We start from the raw sequence: 27,918 nt of genomic DNA, 5'->3' as shown, positions 1-27,918 counted from the left end.
ACCCAATGAGAATTTTCTGAGATCATAAAACTCTTAAGCTTGGTACCGCTACTCCTATGCTCTTAGTTTTAGAGAAAAGCTGCTATACCACATTACCCGAACTTACTCTAATATAACCTTTCCTATAAAAAAAAACAGTTGACAACACTGCTGGTCTGCTAGGCTTTCAAAGTAGAAACTTTAAACACGTATTCTTAAATAAGTGTTAAAACAGTATTACAATTGTATAACGAGCAAACCTTAAAAAATAAAGTTATAAAGTATTTCAAAAATGGCAAATGTAGCCCAAGTTAAGTAGTTTTATGGCATATTTTTGAATTTTATTTTTGTTGAGTCCTTGTCGTTATTCTTGATATTATGATTGTATAGTTTTATAGACTCGCCATAACCTATAAGTTCCGTGGACCAAAAGTTGTGTTTGGGCACGAACTTGCATGGAAGTTTAAATGTGGAAGTGTTCGCCAAAGTGTGTATTTTGAGTGTATATTCATATCTCGCCAGCATTTTCCAGCAAACACCCACAATTGTCATTTTATTTTAGCACAATTTTTGATTACCCGTACCGAAATGCTTTCGGATTGGACAACTAACGGGCGCAAATATGATGTACTAATAGAGTGGGTTCCTTAAAAAATCAATAAAAATCTGAATATTAACAAAAAAAATCAAATAAAACATATATATGTAAAAGAAAATTATATATATATATATAATTTTCTTTTACATATAAAAATGTGCTGAAATTAAAAGCTCTGACATGATTATTTTAATTTATGCCATAAAAACTGGATTTGAAACCATAGTGCATAGCACGGGGGAAATGTTTTCAACATTTAATCAATCGAAAGAAGAACAGTAAGACCCCTTTCAAAAATAATCAATCGATTTTTATCTTCGATACTTCATTTTGTTGCTATTATATGCGGCTTTGCGACAAAGTTTTTTAAAACATAAAAATTTGGTATTTTCACGTAAAAAATATATTTTTTGCTTCAATTTGTTATTATAACTCCGAAACTACGGAGCTGATTAAAACGCAATGTATAATACGGACTAACCGTTTTTGCGTTATCATAAATTATGTGGAGAAACATTCGAACAAATTCACAATTTTAGAAAAAAAAGATTTTAAAAAAATCTATCTATAGAATTTAAAAATTTTACGATTTTTGTACTACTGGAACCACAATACATCAAAATTGTGTAGTGGTTTAAAAAGCCTCCAAGATTTTTTCGATTTTGTTGCCCTGTGTTATTAACTAGACTGTTTTTGAAATCAATCGATTTAGAGAAACTGGCAATAAATTAGAGAAACAATCGGTTAAGATGGTATAGGGAAGTTTACAGTTGGGAACTAGTACTAGTGATTTTGGTACTAGTAAAATACTAGTTTGCTACTAGTTCCATTTCCTGCAGGGTGGCAATAAATATAAACCACCGACTGACTGTCTCTGTATCGTAAGTAGTGTTGGTATATGTTTTTCAAAAAATAAAAATAAACTATGATCATGATATTATTTATGTGTTTTTATTTATTTATTTAGCAAAATAATATTTCTGAAGCTATAAAATAAAAATCGAATTTATATATTCAATGGGAGTCATAATTGACCACCCCTGGTTAGTATGCACGCACGCACAAGTTGGACAAGCTGAATCTGTTTTATATATACATATGAATGTACAATGTACATACAATGTACTTCAATTATTATTTTCTTAATAAAAAATAAGTGCACTACTTGTCCTAGGTTTCTTAAATTTAATTCATACATATATATATTAATTACATGATATATTTTTTCAAATTACCGATTTAAAGACACATTAGGGCGATTAATACCGTTAGGGAGTTATGAGTATTCGTGAGTAGTGATTTTATCCGAAATATGCTGAAGCTTTTTATTTTGACATATATCTATATATATATTTACTTATTTATGTTGTAATTATTCAAATACTTAACCACAACAATTGAAACTTTAGAACTTTTAAACAATGTATGTAAGTAAGCTAAACAATCATCAATTAATAAATAACAATTCATAATAATAATAATAATAATAACACTTATCTGAAACAATAAACAATTACTCTCCCTGCAAGTACATAAATATTGTATGTATTATATGTATACAATAATTATATAATATAATTAATGAAACATATTTACAAAACACAATTTTCTTTATTATTATTATTTTCATTTATTATAATTATATTTCGTTGAGCTTGAGATAGATCGAAAAAGAGAGGGAGTTATTGTGTTGAGAGAGATTAAAAATAATTATATTCAAGGCGAATTTATAGAATACATAAATTCGCCTGGATTATATTGTTACACATGTTTTTTTCCTCTAGTTTAAGTGTTAAATTAAAAGTCGGTGTAGGGCATGCTAGCAGCGTTTACGACTTGGGGCTTAGACGCCGGCAGGTGGCTGCGAGGATGGTGTTGGTAGCCTGTGGAAGTGCCACCACTGCAGCCCCAACCACGGGCGGATGTATTGTAAGAGGGAGCATTCAATATTTGAGTACTGGTGACACTTGGGTGTGTTAGATTTGGTGTGTTATGCCCACTGTATTGTTGCATAGAAGATAGTGGACTTGGTGAAACAGGACTGGGGGTGCCGCCATAGTAGTGTGTATCAGAGGATGGCGTACAAGGACTATTATAGGATCCACCGAAAGGTGCTGGAGAGACATTGCGTAATTTATTGGCCCCCCGGACATTCAAATGAGAATTAATTGAGGGGGGACTATTGATATAGCGACCCTCGTCAGCTGGTTGATTTTCAAATTTGGCCAATTTATCGTATGGCAATGGTGAGGGATTAAAGTTAACCTGGGGAATATTTTGGCTGGTGTTTTCAGTTCTCGTTTGATAGCTTTGTGGTGGTAAGTATTGCTGCTTAGGTGGCTGATTACTGCCATACGTTGAGGCAAATCCATGTTGATTTGGTTTGCTAATTGGGAAAGTGCTTCCACCTCCATAAGGCTTATTAGTAGCTGGTGCGGATTCAGGTAATGAATATGGTGCCATAGGGGTAGTCATAAGTGGTTTGTAGGTAGTATTCTGTGTTGATTCGTAGCCCACATTCGATGAGAATGGCGACACTGATGAAGGAATAGCTGCAACTGGTGGTGGTGCATAACTCTGCAATGGTATTTCCTTGGGCATGTACAAATCTAAAATTAAACACAAATATTAAATTAATAACGCCAAGTTCATTTATGTACTATGTATGCATGTATATTGCTGACAAATGTAGTTGAATGTGGTTTAAATTTTGTTTACAGAACACTGTCTTTCTCAGATAAAATATTATATTAGTCAAATTTAAATACAAATTAATTCGATTTAAAACACCTAAACTAAGATCCGTGATATGTAGGGATCGTATAAAATGTAAATGTTATAATAAGGACCAAAGGTCAAAATTTGAAACCGCAGTTTGTTGTTTTTTTTTTATTTTCGATAAAAGCAATAAAATAAGTGAACTTTATTGCATGGTCTTTGGAAAGATAATAGAGTTATTTAATATTATTGAATATACTTATCATTTACATTTAAATCAGTATTTGCAAAATGTTTTCTAATTGTCGGAATTTATGTATAGATCAAATGCCTTCTGTAATTTCGAAATGACTTTTCAAATGAATGTTGTAAAATCTGTTATTTATGCTAAAAAGATATCACTACTTATTTTACATAAGTCTCCACGTAGCAATATTTATTGCTATGTAAACCGCAAATTGCCATATATAGCAATCCATTGCACAATGATTGCTCTACTGATTGGCTGAGCAATTTAAGTACCAAAAATAAAAAAAAATACAAAGAAATTAGTGAAAAAAATCATTCAACACAAAATATAAGCAAAATACACCTCAGTTTTTCATAGAACTTCTCGTGTTGAAAATTTTGTATTTGTATTTCTGCTTTTGTTCTGCCGACGTTATTGCTTGTGCTTAGCAATAAAAATTGAGACATAGGGTAAGATCCAGTGAAATCAAATTTGTTCAACCAATTGTTTCTAGTCAGCAATTATAGATTTAAGGCAGACTTTTTACTGAAGATAGTAATTAAATTCATTTGTCGTTTTTTTCGTTTTATTAGCTAGTTTAAGCGGTCAATATTATGGATGAAACGATACCACTAGGGTATCGATACATGTACTCGATACTGTACCGGTAGTAAAGTATCGATACCTACTCGGTATCGAACAAAAAGCATCGATACTTACTTGTATCGGTCAATTTCTTTACATGATTAGAACCAGTGAAGTAAATTCAAATGTACATGGTTCTAAGTACGTGTTGTACTTTGTATGCGTATACTCGTATATATAAATATTGTTTAAAACTCTATTTACTGAAAAAAAGTTCTAAAAATCAAATTTTTATAAAAATTAATAAAAAAAAAGAAAACGTAACACAGGCTTATTCTACGAAATATATTTATATACATAATATGTATATGTATTTTTCTGAAGGTTTTTGAGTAAATAAAAATAATGGCGTCCTTTTTTTGAAAAATTTTCACTCCTTGTGGTGGTTCAACGCACCTAAATACGCGAATTTTGAGCACATTTTTCTGTAGAGCAAAAACGGTTGAATATATTGAAAATATGATTACACCAGTCGATTCTGCATCAAAACTTAATACAATTGATGTTTTTTGAATCCTTAAAAATAGTTCCAAAAACAGGTTTTTTTTGCATGTACGATTAAAAGGCATTTAAGCCGATTTTGTGGTCCCATTTCTATGGATTTTTGAAAAAATTTAAAGTTTTACAACATAAATTAAAAATTATATTGAAAATAGCGTAAACGTAGCTTTGTTTTGTATAATAATAATACGGTGCTAAAGTATCGATGCTAAAAGTACTTGGTATCGAAACAAAAGTATCGATATTTACTTGTAGTTACTCGTATCGTTTCATCCCTAGTCAATATTGGCGGATTAGTATTTGAAAAAAATCCCAAAGTACAAACAGCTGATGAACAAACATAAAAAAATATATTGTAGATTACACTAGTTTACAAGGATTTTCCTCATGAATTGAAACATATGGGAATTTGTGTATTTAGGTTTTCTAACTTCGGAAAAAATATTAAAAAAAATCCTGGACGGCAAACTTTTGAGATATTTATTAAAAACGAAACGTATTAAAATGTACATTAAATTAGGACAAAAAAATTAAAAGTGAAGTGTTTTAGTCCACTTTTTATAATTATTTTCATTTGTCTTCCTCACGACACTCAGTACAGTAGTCTCCTAGTATATTCTGATCCCAAAAACCTTGATAATTTCTCTCGATAAACTTCAAATCTTGATGGAAATCCTCTCTATGTTCGTCACTCATGCGTGCGAGGTTTTCCGGGAAAAAATTCACATGATAATGTAAAAAGTGAATTTTGAGGGACATATTTACACCCATCAGTTCAAAATTATGTTATAAATTCTCAACAATATCTCTGTAATTTTTACTCTTCTTATTCCCCAAAAATTCTTGAACAACAAGTTTAAAAGAATTCCATGCTGCTTTTTCAACATCGGTTAATAGACACTCAAATTTGGTATCACCCAAAATTTTTCTTATTTGAGGACCCACAAATATCCCTTCTTTTAATTTAGCCTAAGAAAGACTCGGGAACACGCTGCATAAATATTGAAATGCTGGTTTTGTCTTCTCTAAATCTTTTACGAAATTTTTCATTAAACCTAATTTAATGTGGAGGCCAAACTATTTTTTGTAGGTCAACCAAACTGACACAATTTCACTACAATTTGTGCAAATCGAATGAGGGACCCATTTTTTATCCTAATTTGACACGGGGAATCCAAAATAATGAATCGATTTAACTGAATAATTTTTCCGCAAATAAAACAAAAATGGTCTGGGTTTATTTTACACTTTCTAGGAGACATTTTAAAATAGTTTTTACTTTAGAGTTTTGTATTTAATAGCGATTTATATTAACGTTTATCTACAAAAAAGATGTACTTTTAAACAGTATTTATTTTTTTCCCGTTAATTTTTTTTTGGAATTTGTCAAAAAAATACAACTCTGAAAGTATCTAGAAACTTCGCCAGAGTGATGAGTTCCCAAAAACGATGTAAATACCTAATTACCACAATTCGGTACACTACAGTATGCATTAGTAGTACTCACGGCAGGTGAAAAATAAAAACCCATATATCTCAAAATTTTGACGTATGTATATGTGGGAAACAAAAAAATGGTCAATTAGCCAGCGTCTCTAGCTCTTCTCAAAAATATAAGTTTCGTTCCATGAGCAAACAAAAATGTTTGATTTGTAAACTAGTGTTGTTATTCAAGTTCTTACGAAGATTTGAGTGACTTGAAAATAATTTTTTTTTTTAATTTTCTGAAATGAACTAATAAAATTTAAGCGAATCTACAAAATTATTTATGGGAAAATTCCCTAAGCAAATAAATATGTACTTGATTAATATACATATAAAGAAATAAAAGACTTATAAAATTTAAAAGTTGTTTAAATATCTGTAAAGTACAGTGTGGAGTAAATGAAATTTAATTAATATTACATAATTAAAAAACGTCAAAATTAAACCAAGTTTAAGTTTCTAACATTAGAATGCTTACAATAATGTTACGTACATTCTGGCATTTAACATACAAAAATAACTAAAAAATAAATGCATACATGGATATTAACGGATTAAAAAAAATAATATATAACACATTCACAACAAGGTAAAAACGCGTGTTTGATTACACAGGTCAACAGCAAAAAAGGCTTCCTAACCACTATTTAGATTTGATGCATCATGGTTACCTAAGTATAAAAATAGTAAAATTTGTTAATTCTGAGGATAGATTTTTTTAAAATTTTTTTTTTCTAAAATTGCGAATTTTTGTAGATGTTTCTCCACATAATTTATGATAACTCAAAAAGGGTTAGTCCGATATTATTGAAGTAAACTTAAAAAAATTCCAATTTACATAAACTTTAATATGTTTATATATTGCGTTTTAATCGGCTCAGTAGTTTCGAGGTTATAATAACAAATTGAAGCAAAAAATATATTTTTTACGTGAAAATAGGTTTGTAAACCTGAACAATTTCGGCCGATTTCGATTTTTCATGTTTTTTTTTAAACAAAAAAAATTAGCTATTTTCACGTAAAAAATATATTTGTTGCTTCAATTTGTTATTATAACTCCGAAACTACTCAGCCGATTAAAACGCAATATATAAACAGATAAATTAGAACTTTTCCAAGTCTATTTCAATAATATTGGACTAACCCTTTATGAGTTATCATAAATTATGTAGAGAAAAATTTAAAAAAAAACTTCTCCATAGAATTTTAAATTTGGACAATTTTTGTACTAATGGAACCACAATACATCAAAATTTGTGATGTGGTTTAAAAAGCCTCTAAAATTTTTTGGATTTTGTTGCCCTGTGTTATTTATTTCCAATTTAAATTGAATAACAGATGGTCAATGTTGGTGGAAAAAACACATGTAATTTAATTTTTTCCATTTAACTACATACATTAGTGTGTGTTTCTTTCATTATTTACTTTAAAATTTTGATGACTAAATGACGGATTATTGTGACACTTGACAGAAACGATGAAAATTTGAATTCGCTTATGTTTAACCGTAACGCATAGGCTCTGAAATTTGCCAATGGGTTTACTAGGGTTAAGTAGTTCTTTTTTTGTTGTTAATTTTCAAACAAACTTTTTGTTATTAATTATTAAATTGTCCATTTAGTTAGTTGCGAATGGAAAGTGCCTGAGCACTCGTTGTTATGTAATGCAAGATTATTGCACTGTTAGTAAATATTTAGCTTGCATATTCCTTCACATGTGGCCTAAGATCAAGTTTGTCAACTGTTCAGCTCTGAAAATAGCTAGATTCGGAATTAGAAATGGCTAAACATCTGAAAAACTGAATAAAAATCTATTCAATTTTATTTTTTATGGTCGACTACCACACAGTGGTTTAGAAACTTTTTTTGGAAATAATTCGGTATCTTGGGAACTATTGGAGATATTGTTACGAAATTTCGCATGGTTTGAGCTGAGGTGCTTTTTAGTTGATTTACGTTCATTTAGTTTCCTAGCGCTAATGGCGGCCAGTACGTAGCCCCTCAAAGTTGGTTACCTCGGGTCTCAAATTTAAAAAAAAAATCGGCAAAAATCCATTTATGATGCGAATAAGCTGAAATTTTGAATATAAATAATCCCTATCTCTATTAGTTGAAGATATATTCAAGTTTATTGATTTATTTTTTTTAATTTTGCTCGATCTTTTTATGGTTTTTAGATATGGCGGGCCTACTGAGCATCGAAATTTATTTTTAAAATATCAGCTATATTGTCGATAAAATTTTAAATAAAATAAAAACAACTTGCTAACAGTTATCTCTTCCCTATAAAAAGTTATACACATCCAAAGTTGGAACTTGTAAAAAGGGCCGTATTTTTTACGTTTTTTCCCAAAAAAACCCATATATTTTTTCTTTTGTAGAAAAAAAATTTCTTCGGGACTATATACAATTTTTATGTTATCCGGAAAGATAACTTAATGCAAAAGCGTGTAAAGAAAAATTTGGCTCACTTAAGCGGACATATCAACCCCCAGACCTACCAAAACTTGGCCAATTTAAAAAAAATAAATTCGGTTTGAGTAAAAAAATCTAAAAAGGCAAAGCACCGATCCACGAAAAAGCTCCATATTTATATAACCCCATATGTTTCTGAAATACCTACTAAGTATTTTTACTATCACACGGTAAATAACGTCACAGTGGGCACTTTTCTAAAAAAAACTCAGTTTTTGGAACACATTTTCCCCGTTTTAGGAATTTCGGTATATGAAAATAAAAAATTTCAAAAATTCGAATACCATTGATTTAAGGACATTTGAGTCTATATCGGTTCCAAATTTTGTTATGATATCTTTAATTGTTAAAATTTTATATGTTTATTCGTGGAAAATCACCATATGAATTTTTTTTTAGTTTTTAAGGTAAATGAAGACCCAAAATTTTATAAAATTATTTAATTTTACTAAAATATCAATCCTCAAGTCGTAGATCTTCTCAAGGACTATTTATATTCAAAATTTCAGCTCATTCGGATCATAAATCGATTTTTGGTGTTTTTTTTTTAAATATGAGACCCGAGGTGAACAACTTTGAGGGGCTACGTACTGGCCCCCATTAGTGCTAGGAAGCTGAACGAATGTAAATAAAAAACACCTCAGCTCAAACCGTGTGAAATTTCGTAATAATATCTCTCAATAGTTACCAAGATACCGAATTATTTCCAAAAAAAAAAGTTTCTAAACCACTGTGTACCAGTACTTATATTATTTTTTTACCATCATGGGTTGATATTTTAAAACGAGAAAATCGCCTCAAAAATGGCTGAGATTTTTCTTTAAGAAAGATAATTTAGTATAGATTTCTTTACACCCCGTCTACAACAGAAATGAAATGCTGTTAAAACATGATGTTATAAAAGAGTTGTTAAAACATTGAAAAAACGCTAACATGGTTAGTGTTAATGCTAAGCATTTCATGGATGTAGTGTTATGAAAAAGTAGGAAATTAAAACTTGAAAAAAAGTCTATTAACGCATTATCAAACTTCAGAGCCGGTGCGCAGTGGATAAAAAAATTCACTACCAAAACCCACAACTCCCCCCCCCGCTCCAAAAAAAAACACCACCCTAATATACATATTTATATGAAAAATTGGGAAAATCTTTTTTTATATTATGGTAAGTATTAGTTCTAAATATGTAGTTCCATATTTTCACCTGGGAGGATTTTGTCAAACAAAGAAGGTATAAAATTAACTTTTTCTTTTTATATATTAAGTATACAAGTCGATACACAAATAAAATGGGATGGGACTTGTTGATATACACACAGAGAAACAGAGAATTATTAAGTGTAACATATTCGTGGTTCATTCCTTGCCTTCATTATGTCTTTCAGTGATTTCGTTAGTTTTTATTTGCTGTTCCGACTCCAAATAAATATTGTCCTTTAGATTATATGTAGCAGGAGTTGAAGGTGTGTTTAGTTCCTCTTCTTGCAGACAATGCTGTTCGAAATTTGTTATTAGTTCTTTTACGGGAACCTTAATATAGTCGTCTTCATCATCCTGCTGCTGTTGTTGAGATATTTGTTGTTCAGTAGATTTGGGGGAGATGTTAGTTATATTGTTAGCCGACTTCTTGCTATTATGTTGCAATGCTTTCAATTTAGCTGCTTCGCGTTTCTTTTTTAGCAGTTCTTCTTGTTGTATTTGTTTTGAAAACTGCCTGTGTAAATCTTCGTACTGTTCCAGCTGTTTTCGAACACTGACTTTCTCTTCCTTTTCGTTAACAACTTCGTGGTGGTTATCACAGGTTGCCGCAGGCTTATTAGATTCTTGTTGCTGTATCTGAAGCTGTTTCATTTGAAGTTCTTGAACGGCATTATCGTATTTAACTTGAGTGCTTATTGGTAAAGGCGATACTCGAAGTTCAGGAGATTTTATTAAGTGATTTACAAACTGATGTTCTTTTGTGGAGAGCATATGATTGGAAACCTGGGTGGTAGTAGTAGTAGTACAATTGTTATATTCTTCTTGTACATTCTCGCGAATTAAATCGATTAGCTCAATTTCATCTCCGGTATTGAATTCTTCACATGATTTGGCGGCTGCAATTACACTAGTGATATGTTGCTGCTGCTGAACGCGTTTAATATCAATATCGCTTTGATGTTCTACTAAATTTGCATAATATATTTGTACAAAATATTAAAATGCAGTAGCTAAGATTTAAAATCAAGCTGTAAATGTACGTATGTATATCTACATCTAAAGGTAATTTTAAAATAAAATCAACGTCACACAGTGGGTGAATTTCCAAACAAAAGTAAATTAAATCAATAATTTCTCAAAGGATAGTCTGATTTCGCATGATTTCGATATAGTTTAATCAAGGCATAAGTTTAATTGAGACATAAGCAACATTGAAAACGATACCAATTTTCTATTTAAAAATACTTTGGAATCTAAATTATTTCGATAAAAAATTATTTCGTAGAATATTTAACGAGATTTTATATAATTAAAATGCAATAATTTGTTATTATTATATCTATTATTCCCAGCAAAAACTTTACTTACAAATAAGCCGAAAAATAATGGGAATTTGACGATTAGACTACTTATTATTCTACGAAGTAATATTCAAATAATATATTTTAGCCTTTATTCTTAATCGATTACTCGAATAATAATAAAATTATAAAGTTCGTTAATCGAATAAAACTTTCTATTTATCTATTTATTATTTATTTATTATTATTTTTTTAAAATATAAATCTATTTTAAAAAAATATTCGCAAAAAAATTCGGAATGAATTCGATCAGCTTTTAGGTATAAACCATAAACCATTGGCATCGTTTTCAAGAATACATATACGAGTTCAGAATTGCCGGGAGTTTACTAAAAACGTAAATAATTACATTTGTTTAACACTGTCTCATTGGTTTAATTTAAATTTAGCAAGTACATCCTAGGGTTATATAATGGCTAAAGGAAGTCTACTTTTCGAAATTTTTTGAAAAGTTGACTGCATCACAATATTCGGGCGAATATTTGTATATGTTGTGTTGGACATTTCACCGTACATATTCTTTAATCAGATGGGCTGCCGATGATACTATATTTAATTTTGAGTTATAGAAAAGTGCTAAACGAAAAAGTGAAAACTTTTAGGATTGGAAACCGATAAAAAATTCAATCATATTCTGTTGAATGGAAATCCACCCATTGAGCTGTTGATACTGCCATTAGCCCAAAGTGTATAATGCATTTAAATAATTTGAATTTTAAATGACCATATAAGGCCTCAATATATTTACATACTATATATTGAGGCCTTATATTCAAAAAGCTCTGTCTGAAGATCTACCTAAATGGCATATAGCTCTTATTCATATGTATAAATTATGTACTAACTATAAGTATGTATATAAAAACATGTATAAGTAATATTACCTTTAGGCAAAGACATGCTGGGAGCTTTCCATCCTTGGGGTATGCTGGGTTTGTATGCCAATTCTCTTTGCGAATTAGTTCCCGAATATTGTTGTTGTTCATGTTGAGCCTAGTTTAATTGATGAAGAAAATGAAAATTAATGATAATTTAAACTTGCAAATCTTTTTTTTTTTAATTTTACTAAAGTGAATTATAAATAAACTTTTTGCTTACTCTCTGCTAAACATAATCAGTCTGCTAGTTAGCAGATCGTAGTGTGCGATGTGTAGACTGTGGCTAATTTTTCGTTATAGGTGTATGTTATTATCGTTCTAATCTATCTTCTATCTATATTAGGGTGGCCCTTAATAAACGAAAGTTGGATTTTGGCCATTCACACCTCCCAGTTTGGTGAACATTAGTAAAAAAATCATCCTGAACAAATTTTGGGTAAATCGGTTGGGGTTAAGACGTGCCCTCTGAAGTTTTGAGATGCATTTACACGGGGGAAAATGCATTTTTTTCAGTTTTTGTAAAAATTTTGCCTTTAAAAAATTACTTTTGCAATTGAATGCAAAAGAATCGAAATGTGTACGTAATTATCGTTCTAATGAAATGACAAAATTTGGTTAAAAAATGTTAAAGTTATTACAAATTCGCCAGACCATTAACGTGTCTCAGGCCACTTGAACAAGAAATTTAGGGAAAAAAATCTATATATATAAAAATGAAATGGTCCATGTATGTAATGGCATCACGTGAGAACGACTGGAGCGATTTGTCTGATTTTTTTTTATTCGACTCGAAATTTTCAGGAGATGGTTTGTAGAAATTCGCTGTTAAAGCTGGAACCTCCAAAATAGATCTATATCCGATTCCAGTTATCGCATCTTTTATGTCCCACTCCATAAGGTTGGCATCGCCTAACTTTAGTGCCTATTAATCACTTTCCCTGCAGCCACCTTACAAATCTTAAATTGTATTTGAATTTCATTTCTGGTTCGATCAGTTTAAATGATTTTTGACAAATTGTTAATCTCCCGGGTAACTTTTGGGAATTTATTAAACTATCGTGCCTTGGAGTAGTTTTATGAGGACTTCCTCCCAATTATTGAGTTTTTACAAAACTTGTCTCACGAATTGTTTTTATTTTTTATAATTATATACTAAATATTGTTTTAAAAAAAAAATTATATGCTGATTTAGCAAATACATCGCTAAATCAGCATATAATTTTTTTTAAAACAATATTTAGTATATAATTATAATAATTTTTAATAGAATAAAAATATGACTGAGCCAACTGAATTAGCGAGAGTATAAGCCGCCGATGAGCTCACAGTTTTGGCGTCGGTGCTTCTCTTTTTATTATGAGTCTACAAACAAATAAAATAGAGCTTATATGAATGAATAGAGTTTACTTTTTCTAATAGCACTCTCCCTGATACAACTGGAGACTCATCGCAGTCCTAATATAATAGGAGCAACCATGTCAACGTCTGGCACTATAGCAATATAGATTTATATGTACATAGCTTTACATATGTAGGTTACCTAATACAAATTAAATTTGAAATTTAGTTCTTTAAAGTTTAAACATACCTGTGGTACTGAAGCTGTATATGTTTGATATTTTGGATAGTCAGTAGTAGAATATGGTTTGCTATAGCTGCCGGATTCAGTAGGTGTGCTTTGGACTGGTACACCACCCTGACTGGCATCATAGAGTTGTGGGGTTGGTGAGGGCGTCAGTGTTGAGGTAGGGTAGGGTGACAGCTTTTGTTCTTCAACAAATGCTGCACTCGCTGAACCAGAATTTAGAGCCGCTTCCCATGGTGTCTGGACCACTTTAAGGCCAGGCTTGGCATATTTTTCCAGCAATTGTTCTTGATGTAGGTTCAGTTGAACACGATGCTTCGCGGCATCGGTGTATGCTGGCAAAATGCTAGGAGATGTTGATGGTCTTGGCTGTTGTTGATACTGGTGATAATCTGGAAGACCAGAAGGACTTTGAGCACCGACATTACTTTCGTCAACTACCCACTTCTCAGAAACTTTACGCCGCTTTGCAAAAAGCTCAGCGCCTGCACTTCGATTTTTTTAGTTTTAGATTATATTGGCGGCGGTTCAATAATTTTTATTATTGCAGCAATTAAGAGAAAAATAGAGCGTTCAGCAAGCAGTTCAGTAAAGCATTTTAATTGTTTTAATATGAAGCATAGTGAATAAGAAAAAAAAGAAAAATACATATATGATTGAAATGAATATAATACTGATTTAAAATGAATTGGAATCTGAGAACGAAGCCGATATCGATTTATCTGCGGCTAAATGTCAACTTAAGCCGATCGGCTTCGTTCTCTAATTGGAATATATAAAAATACAAACTAACAAATGTAAGAAAAATTATTTTTTTTATAAAGATTTTCCAATATGGAAATTTTAATGAATTACAAAATGTATCCATTTAATTGGAAATAAAAAAAAAAAACTGAGCTATCCATATACTGTTACTCTTACGTGTTTACCCCTTAAAAACTTTGGTAAAATAAACCTGATTACTTTCAATTGCAAATAATAGAGCCACGTATGTAGTTTAAAAATAATAAATACCATTCATAATTGTTAATTATCCAACAAGAGTCTAAATTATCACTATGTTCTCAAACCAATACACTTCGATGTTGACTCAATCACTGCTCGCACAGTGGCTCCGAATCGTTTATCATCGCCCAAAACTCTGTAACTTTTGAACCGATAGAGATATTTTTTGTTTTGATGAAGATATATTTTCTTGAACTTTTCTCCAGTTTGCAGGACATAGAAATCGGTTCAGTAGCTGATGAGAAATTTAATGCTAAATTTGAAGTTTTATTTTTTTATTATAGCATTTAGTATGAAAATGTTTACTTATAAAAAAGTTAGAAGCAGTTAAAAACAAGTAAGAAAGTATGATTGGTCAAACCCGATCATATAATACTCTACACTATAATTTATTTTCGTGAATGATTTTCATAAGTAATCCTTATATGGGAGCTGTGACATGGAGCCACCCAGCCTGCCAGTCATATGAATAGGTAAAATAAAAATAGAAAAAAATGTTGAGAGTAATATCATTTAAATAGTATACATATATGGGGTTAAAGATTACACTCTCAGCTGGTAGTAAAGTTTATTGACGCTCAAAAGTTCTATTCCACTAAAATTGAAATTTGACTAAACGGTACAAAAATCTATTTTTTTATAAAATGAAATATTTGTCTTTAACAGCATGCCACGCCCACAATTAGCAATATTTTTAGTTTCAATATGTTTACTAACTATTGAATGTGATTAATATTTTGGAAAACGGTGTTAACAAAAATTTGGACTTTTGGCCGATGAAATTGAGTTCTGCTGAGCCACCGTGCGATGCCTCCATTTATATAAATAGTGTTCTTTTGTTAGATTTAAATTGGTATCGTTTGTTTTGAGGTTAGATTGGTTTGTCAATTAATCTTGCATAGACGCACTCCAGAGCAACGTTTGCAAATTGTTCTCGATCAGCAGGATGATGCCACAGGTCACACATCACACGATTTTATCAATTTATTGCGGGAAAAAAGTTATTTGATGCCATTACATTATTTTCTCTGCGTGAAAATAGGACTCCAAAGTTAAGTTCTGTTTTACAGGAAAAAACCGTGGAGTCAACACAGAGTATAATAATATCAAAATATCCCTGTCATTGAACTTTCTCCAGGAGTGCACACATTTGTGTTTAACTAAATCCGTATTGGCCATTCTGCTGGCCAGTCCTAGGACAAAATTGATTTATTTTGAAGTACAGGCTGTTAAATCAGTTAAAATATTTAACAATTTAGTGGTACTGCTATTATCATGTTCGGAATTGTACATATCTATATAAAATTAATTCGAAAAATCGAGATAGTCGTGTTGCCCATATTTCATAAATTAAAATTCGATTTTGGGATTATAGTTTATCTGGGGCTTTCAACCAACACGGACAAAAGGGCATTGCTAAATAAAACATATTCATAGTAATATACACATATTCTTTATAGGATCGCAATGAATATATTCATGGTGAAGGGTATACAAATGAAAAGTAATATTCATTCTATATACATATATATATTTCAGCAAATTGTTTTATTTAGAAACAAATTATCTGAATTTTATCATAGAATTATGTCGAAAAATCTTGTTTGGTCTTAATTGTGCTGGTTTTATGAAGTGAAAATAAAATTAAATTTTTATCCTTTTTCATACAAATGCAACCCTGATCGGCTAAGACTTTCAAATAATGAAGAGACTTTTCTCTCTCAACGTCAAATGGTACAAATCAAAGTAAATTAATAAAGTAGCGACAGTACTACAACAAATACAACATTTGCAAAAACCACAAGCAATTTTGTTTTTGGTTTAAGGTCTGAGCTGTCAAAGTTGCCTGTTGTTGTTTTTGCTTTTGGGCTTGTTGTATTTTTCGCCACAACAACCACAAGTGAATTAACAGTTCAGACCAAAGTAAAAAAAATAGTCAGCTGTTCTACTGAGTCTACTTTATTAATTTACTTTGGTACAAATCATATATACTTTACTGACTTTTCAAATATATTCAAATCAGGGATGGCAAAGTTGGTACAATTGTACTTTTTTTGTTACAATTCTATCTTGAAAAGTACAATGGTACACCAATGACTTAATTGGTACAATTTGAAAATATATTTCACACTGAAACGAATTTTGGAATCATGAAGTTTTATACATTCAGTTTTGTTCTCTAACAAGTACCAAAATATCAACAAATAAACTGCTTAAAAGTATAGTTGTGATATATCTAATAATTGTTTTTTTTTTAAATAATGAAATTTATATCAATTAATACAAACGTTTTTGAAATAAAGAACCAATTGTGTCATTTGACCCGTCTGTCATACTGCTAGTTTTAATCATTATTCAAATATTTCTTAAGTACATACACAAATTGAAGTCATTATTTTCCTTAAATATGAACATCCTTAGAGGTTGTAAATATTGCTAGTTTTCCAAAAATTTTAACAAATTGTACAAACAATTTAAATTTTATAGAAATTTGGGAAATAAACAAAATAATTAGAAATTTTCAAAAATAAAAATTTTTCTCCTATTTTGGCTTTTTTGTTATTATTCTATTTTAAAATTTTCACATGTTGGTCACAAAATTAAACAGATTGTTTGAATTAATGAAAAATTTTCACGGGAATTTCTAAAAAAATACCGCCTAGGAATCCTAGTTTTGGTACAGTTAATGTCGAAAAAGTACAATTTTTAATGTTGAATGGTACAATTTTTAAATTCCATTTGCCATCCCTGATTCAAATATATAAGATAAGAGATCTCTAATATGTACGAGATTTAAATATATGTCAACTTTGAGTTAGGACCACTTCTATAGAAAATACATACACTGATGGACAAAATCCACGCTACGTTTTTGTAAATTACCCTACGTCTCCACGTAGCAATTTTTATTGCTAAGCTCAAACAATAACGTCGGCAGAACAACAGCAGAGTGATTGCAGATTGCTTTAGGTGGAGAAAACGTTCGTCACAAATACAAAATTTTCAACGAGAGATGTTCTATGAAAAACAGTGGTTTATTTTGCGTTGAATGATTTTCTTCACTAATTTCATTGTTTTTTTCTTTTGGATCTTAAATAAATTAAATATTTATGAATTAATCGCACCGAATCATAGAAAGATGCAATTTTACATTAATGACAACTGAACTGACAGCTTATTGCTTAGCAATAATTGCTCAGGCAATCAGTAGAGCAATCATTGCGCAATGGATTGCTACATATGGCAATTTGCAGTCTACATTCGCGAATTTTATTGACGCAATCAAATTTGACAATTGCAGCAATAAATATTGCTACGTGGAGACGTAGGGTAGGTTAAGGCGCAATTTACATTAAAGGCCTAATTAGTTTATACGTTCCGTTCCGTAACGAATCAGCTGTTTTGTTTTTAGCTTAGGGGAAGCTGTGTATGTCGTTAGTTTTTCTGTAACGTTGCCGTTCTGTTGCGGATGAATTTGTTGAAAACAGAATCTTGTCCAAAACGTTAAGTGACAGCTATAACAGCTGATATCATATACAGACAAAAATTCTACGTGAGCCAAGATAGCGTCGACGAGATAGCGTCGATTTTGGGAATTTAAAAAACCGGGAAGTCGAAATACCCAATTTATGGGAATTAAGAAAATCGGGAAGTAAAAATACCCAATTATATAGTAATATTAATGCAAATGGAAATAAAAGCAAAAAACATAAAACCTAAGAAATACTAGAAAACTATAATTTAATTTTAACAAAAATTACTAGTTGGAATTTAGGTATAAGAAGGTTAATCAAAAATGGCAAAAAAAATCGTTGCTGATCTACCACGGGAAATATGGGAAGTGGCTCGGTACAAGCCATATATATTATGAAAGTAGACAGTTTTTGGAACATAATGAGACAATCGCGCTAAAAATCGTGTGAGTGGTTCCATAGAAAAATGACTTCCTCCAAAATAGCCAAAAAAAATCGTTGCTGATTTATTATGGGAAATGTGGGAAGTGGCTCGGTAAAAGCCATATATATTATGAAAGAAGACAGTTTTTGGAACATAATGAGACAATCGTGCTAAAAATCGTGTGAATGGTTCCAGAGAAAAATAGGTTCCTCCAAAATGGCCAAAAAAAATCGTTGCTGATTTATTATGGGAAATGTGGGAAGTGGCTCGGTACAAGCCATATATATTATGAAAGAAGACAGTTTTTGGAACATAATGAGACAATCGTGCTAAAAATCGTGTGAATGGTTCCAGAGAAAAATAGGTTCCTCCAAAATGGCCAAAAAAAATCGTTGCTGATTTATTACGGGACACATGGGTAGTGGCTCGGTACAAGCCACATATATTATGAAAGTAGAGGGTTTTTGAAACCAAATGAGCCAATCGTGCTAAAAATCATGTGAATGGTTCCAGAGAAAAATAGGTGCCTCCAAAATGACCAAAAAAATCGTTGCTGATTTATAACGGGACACATGGGAAGTGGCTCGGTACAAGCCATATATAATATGAAAGTAGAGGGTTTTTGGAACAAAATGAACCAATCGTGCTAAAAATCGTGTGAGTGGTTCCATAGAAAAATGACTTCCTCCAAAATGGCCAAAAAAAATCGTTGCTGATTTATTATGGGAAATGTGGGTAGTGGCTCGGTACAAGCCATATATATTATGAAAGTAGACAGTTTTTGGAACATAATGAGACAATCGTGCTAAAAATCGTGTGAGTGGTTCCATAGAAAAATGACTTCCTCCAAAATGGCCAAAAAAAATCGTTGCTGATTTATTACGGGACACGTGGGAAGTGGCTCGGTACAAGCCATATATAATATGAATGTAGAGGGTTTTTGGAACAAAATGAACCAATCGTGCTAAAAAGCGTGTGAATGGTTCCAGAGAAAAATAGGTTCCTCCAAAATGGCCAAAAAAAATCGTTGCTGATTTATTACGGGACACATGGGTAGTGGCTCGGTACAAGCCACATATATTATGAAAGTAGAGGGTTTTTGGAACCAAATGAGCCAATCGTGCTAAAAATCATGTGAATGGTTCCAGAGAAAAATAGGTGCCTCCAAAATGACCAAAAAAATCGTTGCTGATTTATAACGGGACACATGGGAAGTGGCTCGGTACAAGCCATATATAATATGAAAGTAGAGGGTTTTTGGAACAAAATGAACCAATCGTGCTAAAAATCGTGTGAATGGTTCCAGAGAAAAATAGGTTCCTCCAAAATGGCCAAAAAAAATCGTTGCTGATTTATTATGGGAAATGTGGGAAGTGGCTTGGTACAAGCCATATATATTATGAAAGAAGACAGTTTTTGGAACATAATGAGACAATCGTGCTAAAAATCGTGTGAATGGTTCCAGAGAAAAATAGGTTCCTCCAAAATGGCCAAAAAAAATCGTTGCTGATTTATTACGGGACACATGGGTAGTGGCTCGGTACAAGCCACATATATTATGAAAGTAGAGGGTTTTTGAAACCAAATGAGCCAATCGTGCTAAAAATCATGTGAATGGTTCCAGAGAAAAATAGGTGCCTCCAAAATGACCAAAAAAATCGTTGCTGATTTATAACGGGACACATGGGAAGTGGCTCGGTACAAGCCATATATAATATGAAAGTAGAGGGTTTTTGGAACAAAATGAACCAATCGTGCTAAAAATCGTGTGAGTGGTTCCATAGAAAAATGACTTCCTCCAAAATGGCCAAAAAAAATCGTTGCTGATTTATTATGGGAAATGTGGGTAGTGGCTCGGTACAAGCCATATATATTATGAAAGTAGACAGTTTTTGGAACATAATGAGACAATCGTGCTAAAAATCGTGTGAGTGGTTCCATAGAAAAATGACTTCCTCCAAAATGGCCAAAAAAAATCGTTGCTGATTTATTACGGGACACGTGGGAAGTGGCTCGGTACAAGCCATATATAATATGAATGTAGAGGGTTTTTGGAACAAAATGAACCAATCGTGCTAAAAAGCGTGTGAATGGTTCCAGAGAAAAATAGGTTCCTCCAAAATGGCCAAAAAAAATCGTTGCTGATTTATTACGGGACACATGGGTAGTGGCTCGGTACAAGCCACATATATTATGAAAGTAGAGGGTTTTTGGAACCAAATGAGCCAATCGTGCTAAAAATCATGTGAATGGTTCCAGAGAAAAATAGGTGCCTCCAAAATGACCAAAAAAATCGTTGCTGATTTATAACGGGACACATGGGAAGTGGCTCGGTACAAGCCATATATAATATGAAAGTAGAGGGTTTTTGGAACAAAATGAACCAATCGTGCTAAAAATCGTGTGAATGGTTCCAGAGAAAAATAGGTTCCTCCAAAATGGCCAAAAAAAATCGTTGCTGATTTATTACGGGACACATGGGAAGTGGCTCGGTACAAGCCATATATAATATGAATGTAGAGGGTTTTTGGAACAAAATGAGCCAATCGTGCTAAAAATCGTGTGAGTGGTTCCATAGAAAAATTACTTCCTCCAAAATGGCCAAAAAAAATCGTTGCTGATTTATTATGGGAAATGTGGGAAGTGGCTCGGTACAAGCCATATATATTATGAAAGTAGACAGTTTTTGGAACATAATGAGACAATCGTGCTAAAAATCGTGTGAGTGGTTCCAGAGAAAAATAGGTTCCTCCAAAATGGCCAAAAAAAATCGTTGCTGATTTATTACGGGACACATGGGAAGTGGCTCGGTACAAGCCATATATAATATGAATGTAGAGGGTTTTTGGAACAAAATGAGCCAATCGTGCTAAAAATCGTGTGAGTGGTTCCATAGAAAAATGACTTCCTCCAAAATGGCCAAAAAAAATCGTTGCTGATTTATTATGGGAAATGTGGGTAGTGGCTCGGTACAAGCCATATATATTATGAAAGTAGACAGTTTCTGGAACATAATGAGACAATCGTGCTAAAAATCGTGTGAATGGTTCCAGAGAAAAATGACTTCCTCCAAAATGGCCAAAAAAAATCGTTGCTGATTTATTACGGGACACATGGGAAGTGGCTCGGTACAAGCCATATATAATATGAAAGTAGGGGGTTTTTGGAACAAAATGAGCCAATCGTGCTAAAAATCGTGTGAATGGTTCCATAGAGAAATGACTTCCTCCAAAATGGCCAAAAAAAATCGTTGCTGATTTATTACGGGACACATGGGAAGTGGCTCGGTACAAGCCATATATATTATGAAAGAAGACAGTTTTTGGAACATAATGAGACAATCGTGCTAAAAAGCGTGTGAATGGTTCCAGAGAAAAATGACTTCCTCCAAAATGGCCAAAAAAACTCGTTGCTGATTTATTACGGGACACATGGGAAGTGGCTCGGTACAAGCCATATATAATATGAAAGTAGGGGGTTTTTGGAACATAATGAGATAATCGTGCTAAAAATCGTGTGAATGGTTCCAGAGAAAAATGACTTCCTCCAAAATGGCCAAAAAAAATCGTTGCTGATTTATTACGGGACACATGGGAAGTGGCTCGGTACAAGCCATATATAATATGAAAGTAGGGGGTTTTTGGAACAAAATGAGCCAATCGTGCTAAAAATCGTGTGAATGGTTCCAGAGAAAAATAGGTTCCTCCAAAATGGCCAAAAAAAATCGTTGATGATTTATTACGGGACACATGGGAAGTGGCTCGGTACAAGCCATATATATTATGAAAGAAGACAGTTTTTGGAACATAATGAGACAATCGTGCTAAAAATCGTGTGAATGGTTGCAGAGAAAAATGACTTCCTCCAAAATGGCCAAAAAAAATCGTTGCTGATTTATTACGGGACACATGGGAAGTGGCTCGGTACAAGCCATATATAATATGAATGTAGACAGTTTTTGGAACAAAATGAGCCAATCGTGCTAAAAATCGTGTGAATGGTTCCAGAGAAAAATAGGTTCCTCCAAAATGGCCAAAAAAATCGTTGCTGATTTATTATGGGAAATGTGGGAAGTGGCTCGGTAAAAGCCATATATATTATGAAAGTAGACAGTTTTTGGAACATAATGAGACAATCGTGCTAAAAATCGTGTGAGTGGTTCCAGAGAAAAATGACTTCCTCCAAAATGGCCAAAAAAAATCGTTGCTGATTTATTACGGGACACATGGGAAGTGGCTCGGTACAAGCCATATATAATATGAAAGTAGGGGGTTTTTGGAACAAAATGAGCCAATCGTGCTAAAAATCGTGTGAATGGTTCCAGAGAAAAATAGGTTCCTCCAAAATGGCCAAAAAAAATCGTTGATGATTTATTACGGGACACATGGGAAGTGGCTCGGTACAAGCCATATATATTATGAAAGAAGACAGTTTTTGGAACATAATGAGACAATCGTGCTAAAAATCGTGTGAATGGTTGCAGAGAAAAATGACTTCCTCCAAAATGGCCAAAAAAAATCGTTGCTGATTTATTACGGGACACATAGGAAGTGGCTCGGTACAAGCCATATATATTATGAAAGTAGACAGTTTTTGGAACATAATGAGACAATCGTGCTAAAAATCGTGTGAGTGGTTCCATAGAAAAATGACTTCCTCCAAAATGGCCAAAAAAATCGTTGCTGATTTATTATGGGAAATGTGGGAAGTGGCTCGGTACAAGCCATATATATTATGAAAGAAGACAGTTTTTGGAACATAATGAGACAATCGTGCTAAAAATCGTGTGAATGGTTCCAGAGAAAAATAGGTTCCTCCAAAATGGCCAAAAAAAATCGTTGCTGATTTATTACGGGACACATGGGTAGTGGCTCGGTACAAGCCACATATATTATGAAAGTAGAGGGTTTTTGGAACCAAATGAGCCAATCGTGCTAAAAATCATGTGAATGGTTCCAGAGAAAAATAGGTGCCTCCAAAATGACCAAAAAAATCGTTGCTGATTTATAACGGGACACATGGGAAGTGGCTCGGTACAAGCCATATATAATATGAAAGTAGAGGGTTTTTGGAACAAAATGAACCAATCGTGCTAAAAATCGTGTGAATGGTTCCAGAGAAAAATAGGTTCCTCAAAAATGGCCAAAAAAAATCGTTGCTGATTTATTACGGGACACATGGGAAGTGGCTCGGTACAAGCCTTATATAATATGAATGTAGAGGGTTTTTGGAACAAAATGAGCCAATCGTGCTAAAAATCGTGTGAGTGGTTCCATAGAAAAATGACTTCCTCCAAAATGGCCAAAAAAAATCGTTGCTGATTTATTATGGGAAATGTGGGTAGTGGCTCGGTACAAGCCATATATATTATGAAAGTAGACAGTTTTTGGAACATAATGAGACAATCGTGCTAAAAATCGTGTGAGTGGTTCCATAGAAAAATGACTTCCTCCAAAATGGCCAAAAAAAATCGTTGCTGATTTATTACGGGACACGTGGGAAGTGGCTCGGTACAAGCCATATATAATATGAATGTAGAGGGTTTTTGGAACAAAATGAACCAATCGTGCTAAAAATCGTGTGAATGGTTCCAGAGAAAAATAGGTTCCTCCAAAATGGCCAAAAAAAATCGTTGCTGATTTATTACGGGACACATGGGGAGTGGCTCGGTACAAGCCATATATAATATGAATGTAGAGGGTTTTTGGAACAAAATGAGCCAATCGTGCTAAAAATCGTGTGAGTGGTTCCATAGAAAAATGACTTCCTCCAAAATGGCCAAAAAAAATCGTTGCTGATTTATTATGGGAAATGTGGGAAGTGGCTCGGTACAAGCCATATATATTATGAAAGTAGACAGTTTTTGGAACATAATGAGACAATCGTGCTAAAAATCGTGTGAGTGGTTCCATAGAAAAATGACTTCCTCCAAAATGGCCAAAAAAAATCGTTGCTGATTTATTATGGGAAATGTGGGTAGTGGCTCGGTACAAGCCATATATATTATGAAAGTAGACAGTTTTTGGAACATAATGAGACAATCGTGCTAAAAATCGTGTGAGTGGTTCCATAGAAAAATGACTTCCTCCAAAATGACCAAAAAAATCGTTGCTGATTTATAACGGGACACATGAGAAGTGGCTCGGTACAAGCCATATATAATATGAAAGTAGAGGGTTTTTGGAACAAAATGAACCAATCGTGCTAAAAATCGTGTGAATGGTTCCAGAGAAAAATAGGTTCCTCTAAAATGGCCAAAAAAAATCGTTGCTGATTTATTAGGAAGTCATTTTTCTCTGGAACCATTCACACGATTTTTAGCACGATTGGCTCATTTTGTTCCAAAAACCCTCTACATTCATATTATATATGGCTTGTACCGAGCCACTTCCCATGTTTCCCATAATAAATCAGCAACGATTTTTTTTGGCCATTTTGGAGGAAGTCATTTTTCTATGGAACCACTCACACGATTTTTAGCACGATTGTCTCATTATGTTCCAAAAACTGTCTACTTTCATAATATATATGGCTTGTACCGAGCCACTTCCCACATTTCCCATAATAAATCAGCAACGATTTTTTTTGGCCATTTTGGAGGAAGTCATTTTTCTATGGAACCACTCACACGATTTTTAGCACGATTGGCTCATTTTGTTCCAAAAACCCTCTACATTCATATTATATATGGCTTGTACCGAGCCACTCCCCATGTGTCCCGTAATAAATCAGCAACGATTTTTTTTGGCCATTTTGGAGGAACCTATTTTTCTCTGGAACCATTCACACGATTTTTAGCACGATTGGTTCATTTTGTTCCAAAAACCCTCTACTTTCATATTATATATGGCTTGTACCGAGCCACTTCCCATGTGTCCCGTTATAAATCAGCAACGATTTTTTTGGTCATTTTGGAGGCACCTATTTTTCTCTGGAACCATTCACACGATTTTTAGCACGATTGGCTCATTTTGTTCCAAAAACCCTCTACTTTCATAATATATGTGGCTTGTACCGAGCCACTACCCATGTGTCCCGTAATAAATCAGCAAAGATTTTTTTTTGGCCATTTTGGAGGAACCTATTTTTCTCTGGAACCATTCACACGATTTTTAGCACGATTGTCTCATTATGTTCCAAAAACTGTCTTTTTTCATAATATATATGGCTTGTACCGAGCCACTTCCCACATTTCCCATAATAAATCAGCAACGATTTTTTTTGGCCATTTTGGAGGAAGTCATTTTTCTATGGAACCACTCACACGATTTTTAGCACGATTGGCTCATTTTGTTCCAAAAACCCTCTACATTCATATTATATATGGCTTGTACCGAGCCACTCCCCATGTGTCCCGTAATAAATCAGCAACGATTTTTTTTGGCCATTTTGGAGGAACCTATTTTTCTCTGGAACCATTCACACGATTTTTAGCACGATTGTCTCATTATGTTCCAAAAACTGTCTACTTTCATAATATATATGGCTTGTACCGAGCCACTTCCCATGTGTCCCGTAATAAATCAGCAACGATTTTTTTTGGCCATTTTGGAGGAAGTCATTTTTCTATGGAACCACTCACACGATTTTTAGCACGATTATCTCATTATGTTCCAAAAACTGTCTACTTTCATAATATATATGGCTTGTACCGAGCCACTACCCACATTTCCCATAATAAATCAGCAACGATTTTTTTTGGCCATTTTGGGGGAACCTATTTTTCTCTGGAACCATTCACACGATTTTTAGCACGATTGTCTCATTATGTTCCAAAAACTGTCTACTTTCATAATATATATGGCTTGTACCGAGCCACTTCCCATGTGTCCCGTAATAAATCAGCAACGATTTTTTTGGCCATTTTGGAGGAAGTCATTTTTCTCTGGAACCATTCACACGATTTTTAGCACGATTGTCTCATTATGTTCCAAAAACTGTCTACTTTCATAATATATATGGCTTGTACCGAGCCACTTCCCATGTGTCCCGTAATAAATCAGCAACGATTTTTTTTGGCCATTTTGGAGGAAGTCATTTTTCTCTGGAACCATTCACACGATTTTTAGCACGATTGGCTCATTTTGTTCCAAAACCCTCTACATTCATATTATATATGGCTTGTACCGAGCCACTTCCCACATTTCCCATAATAAATCAGCAACGATTTTTTTTGGCCATTTTGGAGGAAGTCATTTTTCTATGGAACCACTCACACGATTTTTAGCACGATTGTCTCATTATGTTCCAAAAACTGTCTACTTTCATAATATATATGGCTTGTACCGAGCCACTACCCACATTTCCCATAATAAATCAGCAACGATTTTTTTTGGCCATTTTGGAGGAACCTATTTTTCTCTGGAACCATTCACACGATTTTTAGCACGATTGTCTCATTATGTTCCAAAAACTGTCTACTTTCATAATATATATGGCTTGTACCGAGCCACTTCCCATGTGTCCCGTAATAAATCAGCAACGATTTTTTTGGCCATTTTGGAGGAAGTCATTTTTCTCTGGAACCATTCACACGATTTTTAGCACGATTGGCTCATTTTGTTCCAAAAACCCTCTACATTCATATTATATATGGCTTGTACCGAGCCACTTCCCACATTTCCCATAATAAATCAGCAACGATTTTTTTTGGCCATTTTGGAGGAAGTCATTTTTCTATGGAACCACTCACACGATTTTTAGCACGATTGTCTCATTATGTTCCAAAAACTGTCTACTTTCATAATATATATGGCTTGTACCGAGCCACTACCCACATTTCCCATAATAAATCAGCAACGATTTTTTTTGGCCATTTTGGAGGAACCTATTTTTCTCTGGAACCATTCACACGATTTTTAGCACGATTGTCTCATTATGTTCCAAAAACTGTCTACTTTCATAATATATATGGCTTGTATCGAGCCACTTCCTATGTGTCCCGTAATAAATCAGCAACGATTTTTTTTGGCCATTTTGGAGGAACCTATTTTTCCCTGGAACCATTCACACGATTTTTAGCATGATTGGTTCATTTTGTTCCAAAAACTGTCTACTTTCATAATATATATGGCTTGTACCAAGCCACTTCCCATGTGTCCCGTAATAAACCAGCAACGATTTTTTTGGCCATTTTGGAGGAAGTAATTTTTCTCTGGAATCATTCACACGATTTTTAGCACGATTATCTCATTATGTTCCAAAAACTGTCTTCTTTCATAATATATATGGCTTGTACCGAGCCACTTCCCATGTTTCCCGTAATAAATCAGCAACGATTTTTTTTGGCCATTTTGGAGGAACCTATTTTTCTCTGGAACCATTCACACGATTTTTAGCATGATTGGTTCATTTTGTTCCAAAAAC

At 33.1% G+C, this 27,918-nt stretch overlaps 1 protein-coding gene across 9 annotated transcripts in view; it reads right to left on the bottom strand.

Moving 5' to 3' along the window:
* Positions 1-1,506: 1,506 nt before the first annotated feature.
* The window catches only part of LOC135962751 (interaptin), an 84,526-nt gene continuing 58,114 nt past the window's right edge, over positions 1,507-27,918 (bottom strand). For 5 of the 9 annotated variants that reach the window (XM_065514614.1, XM_065514615.1, XM_065514607.1 and 2 more), the window contains 4 exons: positions 13,654-14,135; positions 12,072-12,180; positions 9,994-10,791; positions 1,507-3,186 (listed from right to left, as the gene is read on the bottom strand). In XM_065514614.1, coding sequence (XP_065370686.1) covers positions 2,375-3,186; positions 9,994-10,791; positions 12,072-12,180; positions 13,654-14,135 — 2,201 coding nt within the window. In that variant the 3' untranslated portion in view covers positions 1,507-2,374. The remainder of the gene's footprint in view (positions 3,187-9,993; positions 10,792-12,071; positions 12,181-13,653; positions 14,136-27,918) is intronic. The other 4 variants (XM_065514613.1, XM_065514612.1, XM_065514609.1 and 1 more) reach the window with 3 other exon arrangements.

The sequence above is a fragment of the Calliphora vicina genome, chromosome X (genome assembly GCF_958450345.1).
Source record: "Calliphora vicina chromosome X, idCalVici1.1, whole genome shotgun sequence".
Classification (NCBI taxonomy): Eukaryota; Metazoa; Arthropoda; class Insecta; order Diptera; family Calliphoridae; genus Calliphora; species Calliphora vicina.
Note: the sequence above shows the minus strand (reverse complement) of the source record. Positions and strands in the feature narration are given on the sequence as shown.